This window comes from Euprymna scolopes, chromosome 46, assembly GCF_053919585.1.
Source record: "Euprymna scolopes isolate OS-2025 chromosome 46, ASM5391958v1, whole genome shotgun sequence".
Taxonomy (NCBI): Eukaryota; Metazoa; Mollusca; class Cephalopoda; order Sepiida; family Sepiolidae; genus Euprymna; species Euprymna scolopes.
The window spans coordinates 5,038,653-5,059,241 of record NC_136527.1 but is presented as its reverse complement, the minus strand read 5'-3'; the positions used below and the strand labels follow the sequence as shown (position 1 = coordinate 5,059,241).

Below are 20,589 nucleotides of genomic sequence, written 5' to 3'. Positions count from 1 at the left end.
CTATCTCTGAATACCCTTTATGTAAAATGTTTACATCAGAAATTGTCTGAGTAATTTGGTAGAGACTGCACAGGTCAATATTTTTTTAAAACTTTGACCTCTATTATGACCCCTTAACATTTATTGTTTTGGGCTCAAATCAAGTTATTAAGTTAGATCCATGTCCAAGGAAACTATATCTAAAATTTCAAGTGTTTATACCCAAAATTCGTGGAGGAGTTTGGTAGAGTTCTCAAAGGTCAAATCGTTGAACTTTGACCCCTTAACAGCCAAATTTCTGTCTGAAAACGGATTACAAAGATTTTCCCAAGTCTCCATACCCTGTATATCAAATTTCGAATCTGTAGACTGAAAATTGACCGAGTTATTGCATTGGAAAATGTACACAGACACACACAGACAGACACTTTCACTTTTATAGATATATGGATATAGGAAAACAATAAGAATGGAAAATGGAGTCACAAAAACTATATATTGGTAAATATAGATTGGTTCATTTATTCAATAATGCCAAGGTATTTCGAAGATGCAAGGTAACATGATGGGAATACACCTTTTTGCATTACACTCTATATAATACGCCCCCCCCAACATCATCGATAATTTTATTTATTTACTTTGTTTGTTATGAATCCCACACTAGACGTTGCATCCCCATTAGCATCTTCTCTACTCTTGTGATGAGTAGCATTAGGCTTTGAAATACCTTGGCATAAAGAGCTCCCCTTTATCCCCCAACTAAATGTACGTAAAATAAATGACTCATTCTATATATACCAACATATAGTTTTTGTGACTTCATTTTTCACACCTATTGTCTCCTATATTATAAAAAAAACTAGCGGGACATGTGGAAATTCCACAGGGAACTCGTTCATATGCATATATATCGATGTTGGCAATCTGTAGACATTCAGTGTAAATAGAGACGCGCTGATATTATTGTGGCTCTTAAAACTGCAAAAGTATTTATCTAAGCTAGAACGAACGCCCAACAAAGCCTGATCATAAAATATGCTTAAATATGATATTTTAATTCTGCGCCCCTGTATATCAGTGTCCTCCACTGCTTGCGATCATATGCTAGGGGCTCCCAAGAATATGAAAGCTCACCAGACTCTCCTTGATGCTATCACGAGAACGTTTTTTGGGCTTGTGCTAGGTCTTTTTCCAAGAAAGAGCTCACCATAGAACAATTGTTTTGGGAGTTGATAATCATCAAGCCAGACAAGATGACCCGCCCAACGCATCTGGTTCTTAATATTAATAACAATGGTAGCAATACTGGTTGTTTTTCCCTTTTTTAAGACATATGTATCAGGGACAAAGCTATACCACTTTAAACCAAGAATGTGTCTAAAGCAGTGCTGATGGAACCTCTCAAGCAATTCTATGTGACCAGTACAAGGTCCAAGTTTCAGATGCGTAGAGTAGGGATGGTACCACACATGCTGGATCCTTCAATTTAGAAACATCAATACGTTTAGGCACTTTGACACCATTGAAACAGCTATTTTTGCGAACTGTAGTTTAGCTCTGACCATTAAATGATCAGTACCACAGTCAGCACCACGCATTACTCTAACTTTGCAAAAATTTCCAAGTCTCATTGTCTGATCCAACCTGTTCATTGAAGTCACCAAGAACCACCAAACTCTCAGCACTTGGCAAACCGGTGATAACAGATCCAAGCATATGATAAAAGGAAGTAATATCGTCTTCAGGCGAAGTAAGAGTCGGCGCATAGACAGAAAGAACATTCATATAACGACCAGCAGCAAGGGGCATTCTCAATGTCATTGCACGGTCATTTATGCCTACTGGCTGTTCGATCTTGTCAATTAAGGAGTTCTTAACTGCAAAACCAACACCAGCCTCACGCCTCTCCTTTTCAACTCTACCAGACCAGAAGATCGTGTAACCCGACTCATGCTCAACCAGTTGATCCTCACCTGCGAAACGTGTCTCAGAGAGTGCAGCAATGTCTATATTGTATCTTTGCAATTCCGTAGTCAAAATTGCAGTCTTCCGTTCTAGTCTTTTACCATTGTCAATAAGTGTTCTCACATTCCAGCAACAGAGCTGGAGTGGGTGTCGTTTAGCATAATATCTTCTGTTCCTGTTTATATGCATTTATATATATATATATATATATATATATATATATATATAAATTCATTGATGACTAAAATTTATATATATATTATATTATATTTTTTAGAGGGGATTAGACGTGGAGTCTAAAGAGCAGAGTTTATTTTAATGTACTAGTAAATGTATGAATACTTTTAAACGAAAACAGTGCCCATTGTATTGTAGATATATAATAAGCCCCCCCCCCTCCTCCCCCGTATTTTTGCTGATGAGTAGATTTTGTTTAAAGAAAATCTTTTTTCAAATTATTGTTCAAGACATATTGTCTATTTCAATAAAAAAATCGTTTTTGAAACGATCGTACAATCTATTTATTTTGTTTGTTTTATTCAATCTCTCTCTCTCTCTCTCTTTCTTTATATATATATATGTGTGTGTGTGTGTGTATAGATATATATGAAGATATATATATATATATATAGAGAGAGAGACAGAGAGATATATACATAGATATATATGTATATGCATTGAGCTGGTGCAACTGCTACTAGTCTCTCGCTCCTTGACAAGGTTCAAAAGAGAGTCGCCAATCTGATAGGCCCTGAACTGGCATCTAAGCTTCAGCCTCTGTCCCATCGACGAAATGTTGCATCCCTCTGTCTGTTCTACAAGTATTTTAATGGTGAATGCTCTGACGAACTGCAAGCACTTGTGCCCCCACGATGTGAACACCCTCGACAGACCCGACAGGCTGCAAAATCCCACCCCTACACTGTAGAGATTCCTAGATGTAAAAGAGCTTTCTACTCCAGTAGTTTCTTCTCCAGAACCGCTAGACTTTGGAATTCCATTCCCGGTCCCTGCTTCCCCAACTGTACTTACATGCAGAAGTTCAAGTGCAACGTGAACCAACATCTTGCTGCCCAAATCCCTACATAATACCCCAGTAGTTGTTGCCCCTGTTAGTAGCCTCCTACACCAAAGTGGCAATGTGCCTTGTATGGGGTGAAAATGTAATAAAAAATAAATAAAAAATATATAAATATATGCATATATATATATATATATATATATATATAATTATTTTTTTACTATAATAATTAAATACCTACAGACATTAGTGTTTCATCCTTTCGGGATTCTTCAGTGCAGGGTGTCACGATTACTACCAGTCGAACGATTCGAACCCCGCGACACGAGACATCTCTGGCTCGATTAGCGGAGACCGTATCCATTCGGCTACTATTAACCGTATGAAATAGCGTTGAATTTTAAACATTTTAATTTAAATGTTCATTACGTCAGACCGACAGTGATCAAATCGTTATACGATGATCTACGCATAAGAGCTAAATTGACCGACTTTTTAATTCAACAGAAAGTGCTCAACGATAAGAAACAAATTTCTTAAAGGGGCTGTCATAATTATTTTTTTACTATAATAATTAAATACCTACAGACATTAGTGTTTCATCCTTTCGGGATTCTTCAGTGCAGGGTGTCACGATTACTACCAGTCGAACGATTCGAACCCCGCGACACGAGACATCTCTGGCTCGATTAGCGGAGACCGTATCCATTCGGCTACTATTAACCGTATGAAATAGCGTTGAATTTTAAACATTTTAATTTAAATGTTCATTACGTCAGACCGACAGTGATCAAATCGTTATACGATGATCTACGCATAAGAGCTAAATTGACCGACTTTTTAATTCAACAGAAAGTGCTCAACGATAAGAAACGAATTTTTTAAAGGGGCTGTCATAATTATTTTTTTACTATAATAATTAAATACCTATATATAATTATTATTAGTTTCAAATGTTAAAAACTTCAAAACTATATATATATATATATATATATATATATATATATTAGTGATGGGACGATGCCAAAATTTTTCCCGATTCCGATTCCGTTCAAAATTTCCGATTCCGATCCGATTCCCGATTCCGATTCTTGTAAAATTTATACATATTTAATTAGAGATTTTTTTTGTTTTTTCGTAAATTTTCAAATTATTACATAAACCCCTGGTTAATGTCCGCGTATATTTTATCTCAAATGTTTGCCTTGTAATTGATTAAAAATTGTAACACAACAAAACATTTATTTTGATTTTAAAACAAAGCTATATTGTACCAGTTCGTATTTACTGTATAACATGCTACTTACATGAATAGTGGAAAATATTCGAAGATTGGTAGGCAAAATAAGAAAACGATGTAAGAACAATATATTTAACAACGCCACTTAGCAAAGCCACATCTCATTGTTACGAACGAATTTCTAAATAATAATATTGCTATTATGAAAACCATTTTTAACGTGAGATTGCGTGAGCTTTCTATGCTTTCTCTCGCAGCTAAATCCCTATTCCAAAATGAAATATTACTTTTATAGATTACGTGTTAGAACATTTTTTTAATTGGCGGAAAGAAAAGCGATCATTTAGAATTTAGAGTGTAAGATCAGTTTCGAATATAAATTTAACGTAAAATGATCATCATTTCTGGTCATCCTAATTCTTTATGGATATTAACTAAAGTGTTTCCCACTAAATTAAGTTCGGTTTGCAACGTTGTAAAACCATGTGTAATCGCTTAAAAAGTAGACACCCTATCCCCAATAAGCGCACATAATTTAAAATTGGTAACACACTACAACTCATGTTACGTTATATTTATTTGTGAAACTGACCGTCTATTTTAAATTCCTAATCGTTTTATATATATATATATATATATATATATATATTTTATAATCATGAGTGTTTATAGGCAATCTTTTTATTTCATTTTTAAATAGTTACGTGTAAAACGGTACGTAGATGTAAATAATGTATTCTCGTGAAATTATCAGTGTTTTTATTCCGTTTTCATTTTTCGCCCATCGCAATTATAACTTTTTGTTGCGAAAAGAAAAGTTCGATTCTCCATTTTATAAAAGACACGGACCCTTCCTACTACTAACCTTCAGTCCGTGATAATACAAACAAAAAAAAAGCGATTATTTGTGCTTTTATGATTTTGCCGATTGGGTTGTGAGTCAATGGTAAAAAAATTAGTTAACTGCTTTAAAACGATTCGAATGGCTGGGAAACGGGGGATCATTTTATATTAAATTTAGAAATTTAGGAAGTTCGTTTTTTTTAATCTGGAGAAAATCCAGCTCCCCCAAAAGGGGCACTTTTGATAAGAACAAAAAATTACAATTGCCTGAGTTTAGTAGGATTTCTCCTTCATTGAACAGGGAGAAAATAGATGAAATGTAGCATCAGCACAGATACTACACTTTCTTCCTAAGTGATAGTACGTAATACGACTTCCCTCGTGTACTCCGACTCCTATAAGTTTTTTTATTGCACATCAAAGAAAACTGTTTTTTTTAAGTTGAATGATAAATCTGTGGTGAAAGATGGAGGTCCCTAATGAAATTTCGAGAATATTCTAGAAGTAAATTTGCAGTTTATTTTCAAAGTATCGAAAAAATTGTTTTAAATTAAAGAAATATTTTATCAAGAAAAATAATATCAAGCATTATTACTAATTAAATACAAAGTAGAATATAACGTGGTATTTGTTTATCTTTCATTTATTTTAGTGTTGTGTCGATTAATCGGAATCGGGAATCGGATAAATCGGTAATTTTGGGGGTATCGGAATCGGTATTGGAATCGGAAAAATTTGTGCCTAATTTCCGATTCCCAAATCGATTCTTTTAATATTTTTAAAAAGTTCATTTTCAATTGTTTGTACCGATTATAAATATTTCTTTCTTTTAAACTATTAGTAAAACTAAAGAAGATCTAAACTTATTTTATATGCGTAAAATAAACAAAACAAAAATTGAAACTTTGCGAAAATTCGCTAGGTAACCTTTAGAAGAATGCAGTTTATTTTCAAAGTAGCGAAAGAATTGTCTAAAATTAAAGAAATATTTTGCCCAGAAAAATAATATCAAACATTATTGCTAATTAAATGAAAAGTAGAATATAAAAGCGTTGGGGTTTGTCGGTATGTTTGCTGCTCCCTCACTCGGCAATCGGTATTGACAAATATAACAAGCCGTGTATGCATGGTCCCCCTCTATGTGAGGAGGGGGGATCGAATAAAGTGATAAAAAAGTGATACATAACTGATAAAAAAACAATTTTGAGTGAAAAAAAAATTTTCAAAAGTTTTCAGAAAAATGACTAAGTTCAACTTTTGCTCCACACCCAATATTAGCCCTAAAACCTCCAGGGCTTGTGACTCTGATTTTTCCCAGGGTCAGTGATACTTCCATCAGGTGTATATCAGGTATGCCCATGGTTTTGCCAAGTTTCAGAAACATCTAATGAATGGATGAAAAGTTATTCTGAAAAATATGTCAATTTTGTCTATTTAGAGTCATTTTGAGGTATTTTTTTACCTCTTTTGCCCCCATGGGGGAGCTGATTACTTGTAAAAATGGACAAACGGCTATGTTTCAGGCCTTGACATGTAAATTTGAGTTCAGCACCATAAAAAAACACTAAATAGAGATACATAATCACATTTTAGACAAATATGAAAAAAAGAGCCTAAAAAAGGGGTGGTTTTTAGCCCTAAAAGTTCCCGGGGGGCGCAAACCAGAGTTTTGCCAGGGTCAGCGATACTGAATTTACATTTGCAACAATTGCCTTCACATTTTGGACAAGTTTCAGTAAAATCTAATGGACGGGAAAAAAGTTATGGGGCCAAAAGTGTCATTTTTGACCCCTTTTCAGCCCCTGGGGGAGCAACGAGAGTTTTCTTAAAAAAAAAAAAAAACTCGATGTTGTGCACATCTACGTATTGGAGCACAACTTGTGGCAAAATTTCAGAAAAAAAGTAATGGACGGTTATCCGGGAATCATCCGGACGAACTGACGCCACTGAAAACTATAGTCCCTCTCCGATAAATCGGGGGGAACCAACAAGGAATGGGCAAAATTGTGAAAAGGCTTGGCCTTTGATTTAATTTGAAATATGCTTCCAGTGTGATTTTCTTTGATTCTGCCGGTATTGTTTATACTTAAGGATTGCTACGACGGCGCCAATGCCTCCGTTTTTTATTTATTTATTTATATATATATATATATATATATATATATAAAAATAAAATCTCACTCAAAAGTTGAGTTGAAAGTATTATGGGGTAATTAACACCTTCGATGCCGTTGGTTTTGACAACAATACTTTTTCACACCCACTTGCCAAATTTCTCAAGGAGTTTAATATGAAAAGATTTCAAACGAATAGTTTTATTTTATTTTCCTGGAGCCACATTGTCTGACACCGTCGCATTTTTCTCGGGTTTCGGAAAAGTTAAAAATATACATGAATATCTCACAATGAATTTATCAAAGTCTGGATAAAATAGATAAAGAGAAAACATTTAGAAATTTTTCAGATTGAAAAAGAAATTATATTTACATTTAAAAGTCCCCCCCTCATTGAAATTCTACTTTTGGACGATATTTGTAAACCCACTAAAAACCAAATTATTTTTAGATCTAGGATGAAGCTCTAAACTGTCTTCACCTATTAAAAAAGGGTGCTTGTGCAGTTTACGCTGTGTTAAAAAACGAAAAATAAAAAAATATATATATTCTACGTACTCGTTATGGAATGAAGTTCTCATAAAAAATCACGTAATTTCATCAAATAGTTTTTATTTTATGCCGTAAAAACGATTTGGGAAATTCGGAATCTTCCTAAAAAAACTGCGATAATTAGTCAAGGGAGCGTAAAACAAAAACTATTTAATGAAATTACGTGATTTTGTTATGAGAACTTCATTCTATAACGAGTATGTAGATCTATAGAGTTTAGTTTTACTAATAGTTTAAAAGAAATAAATATTTATAATCGGTACAAGCAATTGAAAATTAACTTTTGAAAAATATTCAAAGAATCGATTTTGGAATCGGAAATTATACACAAATTTTTCCGATTCCGATGCCGATTCCCCGAAAATTACCGATTTAACCGATTCCCGATTCCGATTCATCGGCACAACACTAATATATATATATATATATATATTAGAGGGGAATTAGACGTGGAGTCTAAAGAGCAGAGTTTATTTTAATGTACTAGTAAATGTATTAATACTTTTAAAAGAAAACACTTCCCATTGTATTGTAGATATATAATAAGCTCAATAGTTATAGAAGATATCCTAGAGCGATATTGATATTGAGTAAAACGATTCATAATTGTTAATTAAAAATCCGTTTCCAAAGGAACAACCCTATTTTAATTTGGAGACAAAATATACCAGCATGCCAAAAGATAGACTGAATCGAATTGAAACAAATTTTATAATGGAGCCAAATAAGTTTTATTATTAATGCTAGTTTTATTTTCGTGTCTTTAACTGCTTATCCCCCCCCCCTACTTGTCAAATTATTATTAATAAATTTCAATAAATAGAACATTACTTCCTAAACAATCATACAATCGAATTGATTTTGTTTATTTTTCCTTTTGAAACTGATTCTTGATTCACAATTATGAATCGTTTTACTCAATATATATATATATATATATATATTTATATATATATATATATATATATATATATATAAATATATAAAAGTGAAAGTGTCTGTCTGTGTGCATGTGTGTGTGTCTGTCTGTGTGTCTGTGTACATTTCCCTACGCAATAACTCTGTCAATTTTTAGTCTACAGACTCGAAATTTGATATACAGGGTACTGAGATTTGGGAAAATCGCTGTGATCGGTTTTTGGCCAGAAATTTGTCGATTAAGGGGTCAAAGTTCAACGATTTGACCTTTGAGAACTCTACCAAACTCCTCCGACAATTTTGGGTCTACACACTTTAAATTTTAGAGATAGCATCCTTGGACATGGATCTAACTTAATAACTCCATTTGAGCCCAAAACAATAAATTTTAAGGAGTCATAATAGGGGCCAAAGTTAAAAAAAAAATTGACCGCTTTTTTTTTTTTGCTCAACATACACCTCCAAATACACAGGCAACGCTGGGCACCCATGCTAGTATATATATAATTATAAAACTCAAATGACCTTGTAACAATGTATGTAACCCACTTTCCGGTTTATGACATCTGGTTTCGCATGCGCGCATGACTTGCACACTGAAATAATTATGTTATTATTTCAAAATTATTATTTAACATGGGAAGAGTGGGGTTTAAAATAATTTAAACGTAATATAGAAATGAATGATTTAAAAAAAAAAAAAGCAGATATATCAAAATTTGAATTTAACTTAAAGTATTATGGTATCTGTTCAGTGCACATTTACCTATAAGTATGGCCAACCACTTATAATTCAATAACTGTAATTTTTTTTTTCCAAAATAATCAATTATAATAAACAGAACGACTCATAGAAATCTATCTATATTCTTTTTTCATTTTAATATACTTTCATAGAAATGTTTCTGTTATGTCAAAAAAAAACTATTTTCTTTACGTCACAAGGTTCACGCTCATACAAAAAAAAAAAAAAAAAAAAAAGCAGACAGTATAAACTATTTGGATAATTTAAAAGTGAAAAAAAAACCCAAAAGAACAATTGGGATGCTGAAATTAAAGTTATCATTTCAAAATTATTATTTAACATTTTTTTTTTTTTTTTTTACATTTTCACCCCAAACAAGGCAAATATATAGTTTATTTTACTTGTAAATAGTAACTCTTTAATATTTATAATATATTTTAAGTTTACCATTTTGATTACCTTGGTAAACTTATTGTAATTTTTATTCTTATATATATAATAAATTTTTATATGTACACATGTAAATATCCATATACATAAATATATATACCGGTTGTATCGATTGGTTTCCTGGGTAGTCTAGTATATATATATATATATATATATATATAATAAATTTTTATATGTACATACGTAAATATCTATATACATAAATATATATACTGGTTGCATCGATTGGTTTCCTAGATGTAAATCGAATGAAACTCACATGAGTATTAAATTGGGGTAAAAATGTAATAAAAAAAAGTGTGGGTATTTTTTTTATGTGTCTTACCTTGGATTCGCCCGGAAGGGACAATAGCCACACTTGAAGGCAGGTGGCTTATGGGAGTAAGTGTGGGAATTAAAAGTGGTCCGATTGGTAGTCTTGTATGAACAGATTGTGCACGTAAACGTATGTTGCATGAGCTTCTCATTAAATTCACGGACGCACATTTCCTCCATCCTCGTATCAATGCTTATCATGGAATCTGGAAGCGCTTTCTCGATCGGATTCTTCGGCTGACTAGCATTGTTGTTTGGTCGTTTCGGGGGCTGGCCACTAGTAGTTCCCCCCTCATTTCTTCCGAGCAGTCGCGAAAATATGTTTTTGTTTTTGCACTGCTTCTCCTGGGCGTTCCGGTTTTCTTTTTTCGAACCAGCGACGTTAATTTCATCATCATCTTCATCGTCGTCGTCCTCGCTAGCTTCCGGTTCTTCTTCTTCTTCTTCTTCCTCGTCGTCGTCGTCTTCCGCAACATGGAAGCTACTGCTGCTGTGAGAAGAGGAAGAGTCGCGAGCCTTGAATTTGGGGACGTTGATCAAGTTCAGCTTATTTTGTGACAGGGCGGTCGTCTGCTGTTTGGAGGTGGATGTAGCTGCGGACGCCTCCGGCGACGGCATCTTGGAGAGATTGATGACGCCAGACTTACTCATCTTAAAGAATTTCGGAGAGATAACGAGGCCAGGCTTGACCGGTTTGTTCGCCTTTGCAGTGTTTGAGGAAGCATTTGAGGATTTGGAGGACGTAATCACCCCCGGTCGTGAAATAGCTGCTGGCGTCGTTGATTTCTTGCCTGAGAGATTCAAAATCTCAGACGAGCTGTCGTCCAATTCGGATAATTTGTTTGCAGACGTGGTGTTTTTCGAGGAAGCAGGTTTCGATTTTTTTCGATTCGCTTCGCTGGTACTTTTTTTGCTGCTTGGTCTTTTACGTGACAAGGCGCTCATTTTGGGCGGGTGGATAAAATTGACCGTCGTCTCTTTCCATGTGCCATCCGGCTCTTCGACCAGAACAGTGTAGCCGCTTTTAGCCGTCTCGGTGCTGAAACAGAGGCGTGGATGTTCGGTAGCCATATGCGCTTCGATCCCACTGTCGAACCAACTGGCAAACGAACAATGCTTGCATCTTTTTCGCTTCAGCATCATGTGCTGTGACCATATATGGCATTTCACGCACGTCCGCAGCCGGCTTCGGTATGAGCAAAACGGACACTGCAAAATACCTCGCGATACCTCGATAATCTTATTTGCCATTGCTTTCATCTCTTCATCTTTTGACGTACTGGCGCTCAAGCTGAACTGCTCCATATCGTCTTGGTCATCGTTCTCAGCTTCATCTGCGGGTCCAGTTTTACTTAAAGTGCTACTTGGAGATTTTCGCCCCGAATTAGGCACCTCTTTACTATTCGCAGAGCCGGCGAGACCACTGTTTATGTCACCCTGGTGATTTTCGAGATTTAAAACAATATTACTTGTCCCTTTTCCACCAGACTCTTTCAGTTCGGACCAGTGCTCTGTGTCTATATGCCTCTGTACCTGCCACTCGACGAACCCCTTTGTGCTACACACGGAGCATTTATAAACCCCGTTACTAAGTTTGACCACTGTTGGCCGATTTGGTTTAGTCAATGATGCTGGAATGGACAGTGGTTCAGTTGCTAGGCGGTAGCAGTTTGGCGCTTCCGAGGTTGGTCCGCTGATTATGAATGTCTGTTTCGTAAACGTGCTAGCAGAGGTGTCCTTGGGGAGAAGATTTAGGATACTTCGAATGTGTTTATTCCAGGATTGGTCCTCAAAGTTAGCGCCAGGTTTTTTGGTCTCGTGGAAATGCAGGCAGTGTTGGATGATGTTCTGTTTCTTGATGCTTTTTAAGTCACAGTAGGGGCAAGTCCAGAGGTACAGTTTCAAATGGCAGTCCAGGATGTGATGGTGGATGGTTGCAACGTGGTCTGTCGTAAACTGGCAGCACTTGCAGCGATTCCATTTACGGTTCCGCGTATAGAGGACGCTCAGCTTAGAATCCAGCGTCTGGCTGCCGATTTCACACGGCGGAAGAAAATCGGAGCTGTTGTCGATATTCGAGGCGGCGTTGGCCGATTTTTTCTTCTCGCTGGAGGTTTTCTTTGATTTGCTTTTGCTGGTGATTTTAGGAATCGCATTTTTAGCTGAGGGGACCGTCAGGATTGGGGAATGTTGCTGGACTTTTGTGGGCTTGACCATATTCTTGAACACTTTGCAGACGAAAGGTTTCTCGTAGTCGGTGACGGAATCGTCACCACCCTGGCCGCCAAAGAGATGCTTCTTCCATTCTTTTAGATCCTTGTCGGACGAGTTGGCATCACACTGCAAGCAGGGCGGGAGATAACCGTGTTCGCAAGGCTGTGTTACGCCGCTCTCTTGGTTCTGGTTCGCAATGATATCGAGCACTTCTGGTTTCTTCTTTTTCGATGGTTCCAGCACTTCCTGTACCTGCGTCAGACGGAACTCTTTGTTCGGGTGCCGCTTCTTACAGGAAGTTACCAGATACTCTTTGGACGTTGATTTGGCGTTACAGTGGATGCATTTGTAAAAATCCAAACGGTGGCACTTTGGGTGCTTGACCCGAACGTGCGTTTTTAACTGCTGTACGTGCTTATAAGCAACAGGGCATAAGTGACAACAAGCCTTTGCTACGGCTTTGTTTTCAAAACCGGGTGTAGGCGAGGTGGGTCGGTCGAGCTTGAAATTGTAGAACATATCCTGCTGGCTTTTGGGTAGAACAGAAGAATCCGACATTTGTTGCTTCATTAGGAAATCCGCCAAGAAACTTGGATGATAATTCTGCATGTGTTCTTCTAAGCGGTATGCCTGGTTTGTGGAATATGTGCACAGTTTGCAAGAATGCAAGAATTTGTCCGCAATCTCTTTAAAATGCTCGAGTTGTTCTTTAGAGAATGGTAACAGCTTGCTTTTGCTATCTTGATCGGAACTTTTTGCCATTTCGTGCCGTTCGAGGCTCAGTTTAAGAGCTGGCGGAATGTCAGTGGCGCTAAGCTTCGTTTCCAGATACTCGATTTCGTCCTTCTGCAAAAACGGGTTCTTCGCTTGGACGTAAGGACGAGCCGGGTGGGACTCGGGCGCCACAGAGGAGGAGTTGTTTAGACTCTCCTCTTGTTTTTCCCTACAAACCACCTGGCTCGTCACGACGATCTGTTTCGGCTTCCCCGGGTGGGCCTCAGAGATGTGAGCCAACACGGTCTGCCGGTTACGATCTTTGACCGAACAGTGCGGACACTGGATGAATTTCAACAGGTTGGTCTTCAAATGACCGATCAGATCCGACAGGTCGTAAAAGACAGTGCTGCAATTTAAACACCGGAAGTTTGTCTCGTACTGATGAAGGATCTCGTTGTGTTCTCGGAACTCGTGTAGGAGGTTGGTACCAAAGCGGCAACCGAGAAAAGCGCACTTGTACAGCAGAAAGACCTTTGACATTGTGTGACCTTGCATGTGTCGCAGCAAACTGTCTAACCCGCTGGCCGTGTGTCCACAATGGGCGCAGGGGTATACGGACATGTACTTGTGGGCGTTCTCCAAATGGCTTCTAAATTCCATAGAGTTCATGCTAGCGAACAGGCAACGATTAAAACCACATTTGTAGAACGCCCCCCTGTTATCAGGTTCAAAGCTTCGAGAACTGAAGCCTTCCAGGCCCGGCTTTGATGTCTTCGAGAGGTCGGTTCCCTTGCCGCCAAAAGAAAAGTGGCTGGAAGAATTAGATGATGATGAAGACGACAATGTGGCCGTCTTTTTCAGCTGGTCATCGGCGTTCCACGAAAGCGAAGAACCGATCTTTAGATTTAGAGCTTCGTCTTGGTCGGCTGGGTTGCGTTCCGTCTTCATCGGGGACATTATCTTGCTCGTGGCGTTCATATCACAAAGCATATCAGTCAATGAGGCGAATTCCTTAACTTCCTTCTTGATGTTCATAATCTTTTTGTTAATGTCTGCCAGTAGCAGATCCTCTTCGGGTTCCCGCTTTATTTTTATTCTGCCAAAATCGGGTTCGGGTTTAAATCGTTTCTTTTCTGGCTCAAAGCTTTTGAGACTGATCTCAGATTCGGATTTTTTCAACGAAGCTCGGACCTCTGAACCTTTGGAACCAGCAGATTTTGTATTCACGTTCGTAGTTTTTTCACAACCTTTGCTGACCAATGAACCACTAGCAGTTAAACAATCAGTTCCTACCCGCAGAGGGTTTTCCACAATCACCGTCTCTTTCAAGCCCTTTTGTGGAGTTTCCGATGCTTTGTCACCAATTCCAAAACTCTTTATGGATTTTTCTTTTTCTTCAAGAGGGTCTGAAAGTCTAACGGGCGAGGACTGTTTGACAGGGATTTCACGGTCAGCAAGGAGCGAGGTGGAAATGGACAGGTTTTTGATATCTGATGGCTTTTTGAAAACCGTCTCGAGGTTCAGATCGACCTTGCGGACACGACAGATGATTATTTTTTCCTTGGTACCCGTCAGATCAGTAATGACGGACTGGTTCATATTCGATATAAGTTGAATAATGTTGGCCACAACCTCACAGCTTTCACGCGTGAGCGTGGTACAGCAGCAGTACGTGCTTTCTGGAGAATGAGTATGAGTCCAGATGTGAAATCGGAAGATTTCCTTGTCTCGGAACTTTTTGGCGCATTTCAAGCAAAAAAACTCTCTATTTACAAAGGTGAATTCTAAAAAATCAGGAACAGTTGGGGAGGACGACTCTTCCGACAGTTCGGCACGTTGTTTATGGGTATCGGGGTTTGGATGTAAGATCTGCGCCGCGGAGGAAGACGCTTTATTATTTTTAACGACTAGCTGAACAAAAGGTTTCAGATTATACGTTTGGATGCCAGTGGATTTGACCATGTCGATGATTTCGCACACGTTGGTCGGCAGGACGCGTTCACCTTCATGCCGTTCTTGGAGATGTTGGTGCCAGGCGTTTATTGAATAAATATTTGCAGAGCAATCATCGCACCGTAGTGCCTGGTCCTCCATGTGCTTAAAAAGATGGTCCTCAAAACTGACCTGATCGCTTGAGAAGGCGCAGAGTTGACATTCAAACTGCCCGTCGGTATATGTGATCACCATTTTAGACGGATTCGTCTTACATGAGCTGGTTACACGGTCAACCGGCTGTGCGGACAGATCTTTCGAGGTTATTGTTGTCGTTAATGGCGGGGAGCTAGAAGATAATGATGACGATGATGAGGAGATCATGGTTGAAGCCGACTGTGACGAGGCGGAGGTCGACAATTCTTGCTGGTCAGGTGCAACGTTTTCTTTGTGAAAGTCAACCTCTGACGAGGTGTTGATTTTCGGGCAGTCTTTGACAGATGAGGTTAGATGATCCTGATGAGTATCAGGGTTGATTTCTTCAGACGCAGCTTCTTCGTCGGGGTCGCAGGTCTTTTCATTGCTGCAATCTTTGTTCTGGTCCTGTAGGCAGTCACGAATGGTGCCCGATGGAGAAGAAAGGACGATATTTTGGTTGGAGGAGACGGACTCGTTTTCTTGATTCTCGTTGCCAGACTCGAGAGTGTCTGCGTTTAGGCTGAATGATTTAGCTTTTAGGCGGATCGGGCTCTCTTCTCTGCGTATCGTGTCTGTAGTGTCCCGGCTCATGGTTGAAGTGACTGGCTGAGCACAAGGCTGGCTGATCGACTTAGACCAACTGACTACAGGCACCTTACAGAAATCTTTTTTCGCGTTATATCCAAAGGCAGATTCTTTTTCTTTCGGCTCGTCCTTTGCTAGGAGTTGAGATTCTTTATTTTCAGTAATTATCGAACCACTATGATTCAATTTAGAACAATTAGTGACCTCTTCAGGTGCTAAAGAATCAGTGCAACTGCCACGGTCTTTCGAGCTGTCGTTTTTTAAATTGTCACTTTGGATTTTGGTAACAAGTTCGTTGCTTATACATTCTTTTAAGCCACTATCTGCAATTATTCTCTGGTCATCCTCCTGCGATTCCAGTTTCTCTTGTTTAGTTTCTGAAACCTTTGCTTTTTTGGTTTCACTCTTGCCATCTACCTCATCCTCGGAAGCCCGACGTTTGTTTTCAGAACTAGTTCCGAGCGTCGTCTTTATAACAAGACTGCTGCTGTTAATGCCGGTAGTTCCTTTTTGGTCACTATTCGAGTGCCGCTCTCCCTCGTGCAACTTTAAGAGTTCTGTAGCTAACACCGACGATCCTGACACAGAGGCGTTTTCAAAGATGTTATCGAAGCCCTTTTCGTTTTCCGAAATCGGTTTCGCACCCGTAAAAGAGCTAGACACCGTCATACATTCTTTCTCTTCATCATCGTTTACCGTCGAGGAAACTGCACAGATGCTGGTTTCAGGAGACGCGTTTCGAGGGTTACTGAGCGTTATAACTGCTTTGCTGCCATTGTCCGCCAAAACCAGGTTCGTAGACTCAACGTCACTCTCCTGGGACCCCGAACCCTGAGCACTGTCACACTCAGCAATCTGGGGTGATGCCGAACTGCCAACTGGGTTGATGTCCGGTTCGGATTCCCGATCGACAGAGTTGTCGTTTGCCCCCGACACGGGTGACCACATTTTGTCAGGCGTTGTTTGCATTGCAAGTGAGGGGATTTGGTCACCCTTAATGACCTCATCCCCCCCAATCTCAGCCTTGGTTGCAGGTAAGAGATGCTTGCCTTGATTGTCGTGAGGCTTGTCTGTGGTACAATCATCCATCCTCGTCCGCAAAAATGAGAGGCCTTTCAGAAAAGGTTTTTCGTTTCACATCCTGAAGGCGAACCTGGGATTAGCTGTCCAGTTTGATTATAATTTGAAAGGTTGCTCCATTTTCCATTTTCATCTCAAGGAAACTGCAAAACACAAAAAAAAAAAAAAAAAATTAGAAGATTGTTTGGTTTAGTCGTAAAAATAATATCCAACTAACAAAACCTGTAGAAATTTCCGCAGCGGATTCTTTCATATGTTGATGTGAATTATTTAACACAAATTGAGATGCACTGATATTATTATTATTATTTTTTTTTTTTTTTTTACTTATGTTCACCCCTTACATATCACCACTTGGATGTAAGGGGCTACTATTTGGGGCCATGTCTAGGAAAGATTAACAAGATATTTGTTTACATTACATTTAAACTTATGCATATCAATACAGCCAGGAAAGCAAGAAGCAGAAAGGGAATTCCAAAGTCTAGCTGTTCGAGGGAAGAAACTACTAGAATAGAAAGCTTTCTCGCATTTGAGGACATCAACAATGAAGGGGTGAGATCTTATTGCTAAGCGAGTTTGTCGGGGATATTTACGTTGAGGGGGTACAAGTGAAACAAGTTCATCAGAACACATTCCATTAAAATATTTGTAAAACAGGCACAGTGATGCAACATTGCGGTGATGGGACAGGGGCTGGAGCTTAGTTGATAACATGGGACTGATTTGATTGACAAATCTTTTTTGGACTTTATCTAAGAGGGAGAGACTAGTGGTAGATGCACCAGCCCAGAAAATTATAAGATTGTTTGGTTTGGTTGTTAAAATTATAAGATTGTTTGGTTTGGTTGTTAAAATTATAAGATTGTTTGGTTTGGTTGTTAAAATTATAAGATTGTTTGGTTTGGTTGTTAAAATTATAAGATTGTTTGGTTTGGTTGTTAAAATTATAAGATTGTTTGGTTTGGTTGTTAAAATTATAAGATTGTTTGGTTTAGTTGTTAAAATAATATCCAACTAACAGAACCTGTAGAAATTCCGCAGTGAATTTTTTCATATGTTATATATAGATGTTGGCATTCTGTGGATTATTTATAAATATAAAAGCGAAAATGTATGTATGTATGTATGTGTGTATGTATATGTGTTCGCTTTTTCTGTATGTCAACAAAAGACTTTCTTCAAAGAAGCGGTCACTCGCTTCACAAATTTTAAAAACTTTTTATATCACATATAAATCGTAATGTCTCACAGTTAACAACGAAGCTCACCTGTCTATTTAATTTGCTCGATTTCAGGAAGATAAATATTCAACATTTGTCGCTCACCGCATGTGGGTTAGTCTTTTTCCTATAACATCTTGGGGGAAAAAAAAAAAGCGTTCAGCAGTAAATGAATACTATCCCCGTAGTCAAACTTGACCTCATTAACTCATTAAAACAGGCACCTGCCAAATCCAAGTAAGTAAATAAATTCAAACGTGTTTCCGTTAGCATCTCGCGGTGGAGCAATGGTTAACGTCGCACGTTTTTTTTTTCACACTTTAATTTACAACTTTGCCTCAAGGGTTCGGATTCGATCCTCATACTTACTTTTTATTTTAAAACACCCCCACACCCCTCCAAACACCTGGGCAACGCTGGGTACCCCTCGCTAGTTCAACATAAATCGAGATGCCCTGATACTATTGTAGCTCTTTTGTTAAAACTGCAAAAGTATTTATCTAAGCCAGCAGGGACGCCCGGCGTAGCCCGATCATAAAATACGCTTAAATATGATATTTTAATTATTGCAGATTTTGTATATATTATTATTAGTGATGGGATGCTTCCAATACTTTTCCCGATTCCGATACAATTACTGATTCCGTACTAAATTCCCGATTCCGATTCTTTATAAATCTCTGAATATTTAACCATAAAATGCTTATTTTGTCCCAATTACTGTAAAAGCACTTCTTAAATGTGCATGTATTTTCATGATGTTGTCCCATTGACCACTGTACACGCAATAACCCTTATCCTCGAGTGGCCCCCAATAAGTGGTGACTCCTATGTAAATAGTAGTGATGGGATAATTCCAATATTTTTCCAGATTCCGATACAATTACCGATTCCGATATGTTTTGTTCAGAAATTTGTCTGATAAGTATCGAAAATTGAAAAATGTCTGATCCTAAAAATAGTTTTCTCTCTTATTCATTAAAATAGCAATACACGTGAAAAAATTAAAATGGCTTGAAATATTTCAATATTGGTATACATAGAAAGAGTTTGATGAGCTAAGAAAGAATCTTTTTAAATTTTTAAAATCTGATTAAAATTAAGGAAGTTATGGCTATTTTTGTGTCTCACACGTTTGGATATTTTTCCCTCTTTAAGACCATATGCGTTTCGTCACATTTTTTACACTACTTTTTCAGTAAAAATGTCATATCTTTGTTAAAACACAAGATTAAGCAATGAAATTTACCATATAAGTGTATTTTTGTACAGGGAATCAGAATATGCTACTGAAAATATCCAAAAGTTCATGGTTTCCAAATAATCTGCAGTACATATAACTAGAAATGTTTTCTCAATCATTAAATCATTTCTCTCCGATAGGCTCATAAGAGTAGTGGTTGATGGACAAAAATCAGAGGCCTGCAGTATTAATGCTGGAGTCCCTCAAGGGTCAATCCTGGGCCCAACTCTCTTCCTGATCTACATCAATGACCTCCCTAAACACATACTTAAATCATTCGTTGACATCTATGCTGATGACACGACCATCTACGGCAACACATCAAAGGCTGTAAATGACAAAGTTCTCTCTGATTCTCTCTCCTCTGATCTCGAGCGCGTGGTTCAGTGGGGGAAGATGTGGCTGGTTTCCTTTAATGCATCTAAAACCAAACTCCTATCTTTGCATCATCAATGCTCTGATCTGGCATCAATTGAAATGGATGGCTCTCGTCTAGGAGAAGCCCCGCGTTTTGACAAGCTTCTGGGTTTGTCCTTTACTCCTGATCTGAAATGGAACACGTACATCAAGTCTGTTGCCGAGGTCGCTGGAAAGATGGTGGGATCCTTCTTCTGTTCCAGAAGATATCTTACTACTGATGTAATTCTCTATCTATATAAAAGCCAAGTACGTCCAAGGATGGAATACTGTTGCCACATCTGGGCAGGAGCTGCTAAAAACAGCCTATCCTGCTTTGACAGAGTACAAAATGGACTTCGTGGCTTAGTGGGGGATGCCCTTTTCTCTACCCTGCAACCTCTCTCCCACAGAAGAGACGTTGTGAGCCTATCCTTGTTTTATCGTTACTTCCATGGCAGGTGCTTGTCTTAACTCCAATCTCTGGTCCCCCCTCGCCAATCTTTCACGAAAAACACCAGTCTAGCTGAATCCACTGTCAGTAATTTTCCCCACTCTTTATCTGTGCCTAAATCAAAACGTGGATTCCATGAACAAAGCTTCTTTCTTAGAACTGCACGCCTGTGGAATTCTGTTCCGTCTGCCTGCTTCCCACCTGACTACAACTTGGATGTCTTCAAGTCCAACATTAACAAATTCCTAATGAACCGCCCCCTTAAGTAAACACTTCATCAAATCTCCACACTAACGTACTATACTTGCAACAACCCTTATCCCCGAGTGGCTTCCGGGCCTTGATAAGTGGTGACCACTGTGTAAAAAAAAAAAAAAAAAAAAAAATTTCCTTAAAAATGCC

General features: G+C 38.2%; 1 protein-coding gene across 2 annotated transcripts in view; it reads right to left on the bottom strand.

Moving 5' to 3' along the window:
* Window positions 1-20,589, bottom strand: part of LOC145270621 (uncharacterized) — a 122,606-nt gene that overhangs the window by 23,914 nt on the left and 78,103 nt on the right. For both annotated transcript variants that reach the window (XM_080126247.1, XM_080126246.1), the window contains one exon: window positions 10,156-17,014. In XM_080126247.1, coding sequence (XP_079982373.1) covers window positions 10,156-16,880 — 6,725 coding nt within the window. In that variant the 5' untranslated portion in view covers window positions 16,881-17,014. The remainder of the gene's footprint in view (window positions 1-10,155; window positions 17,015-20,589) is intronic.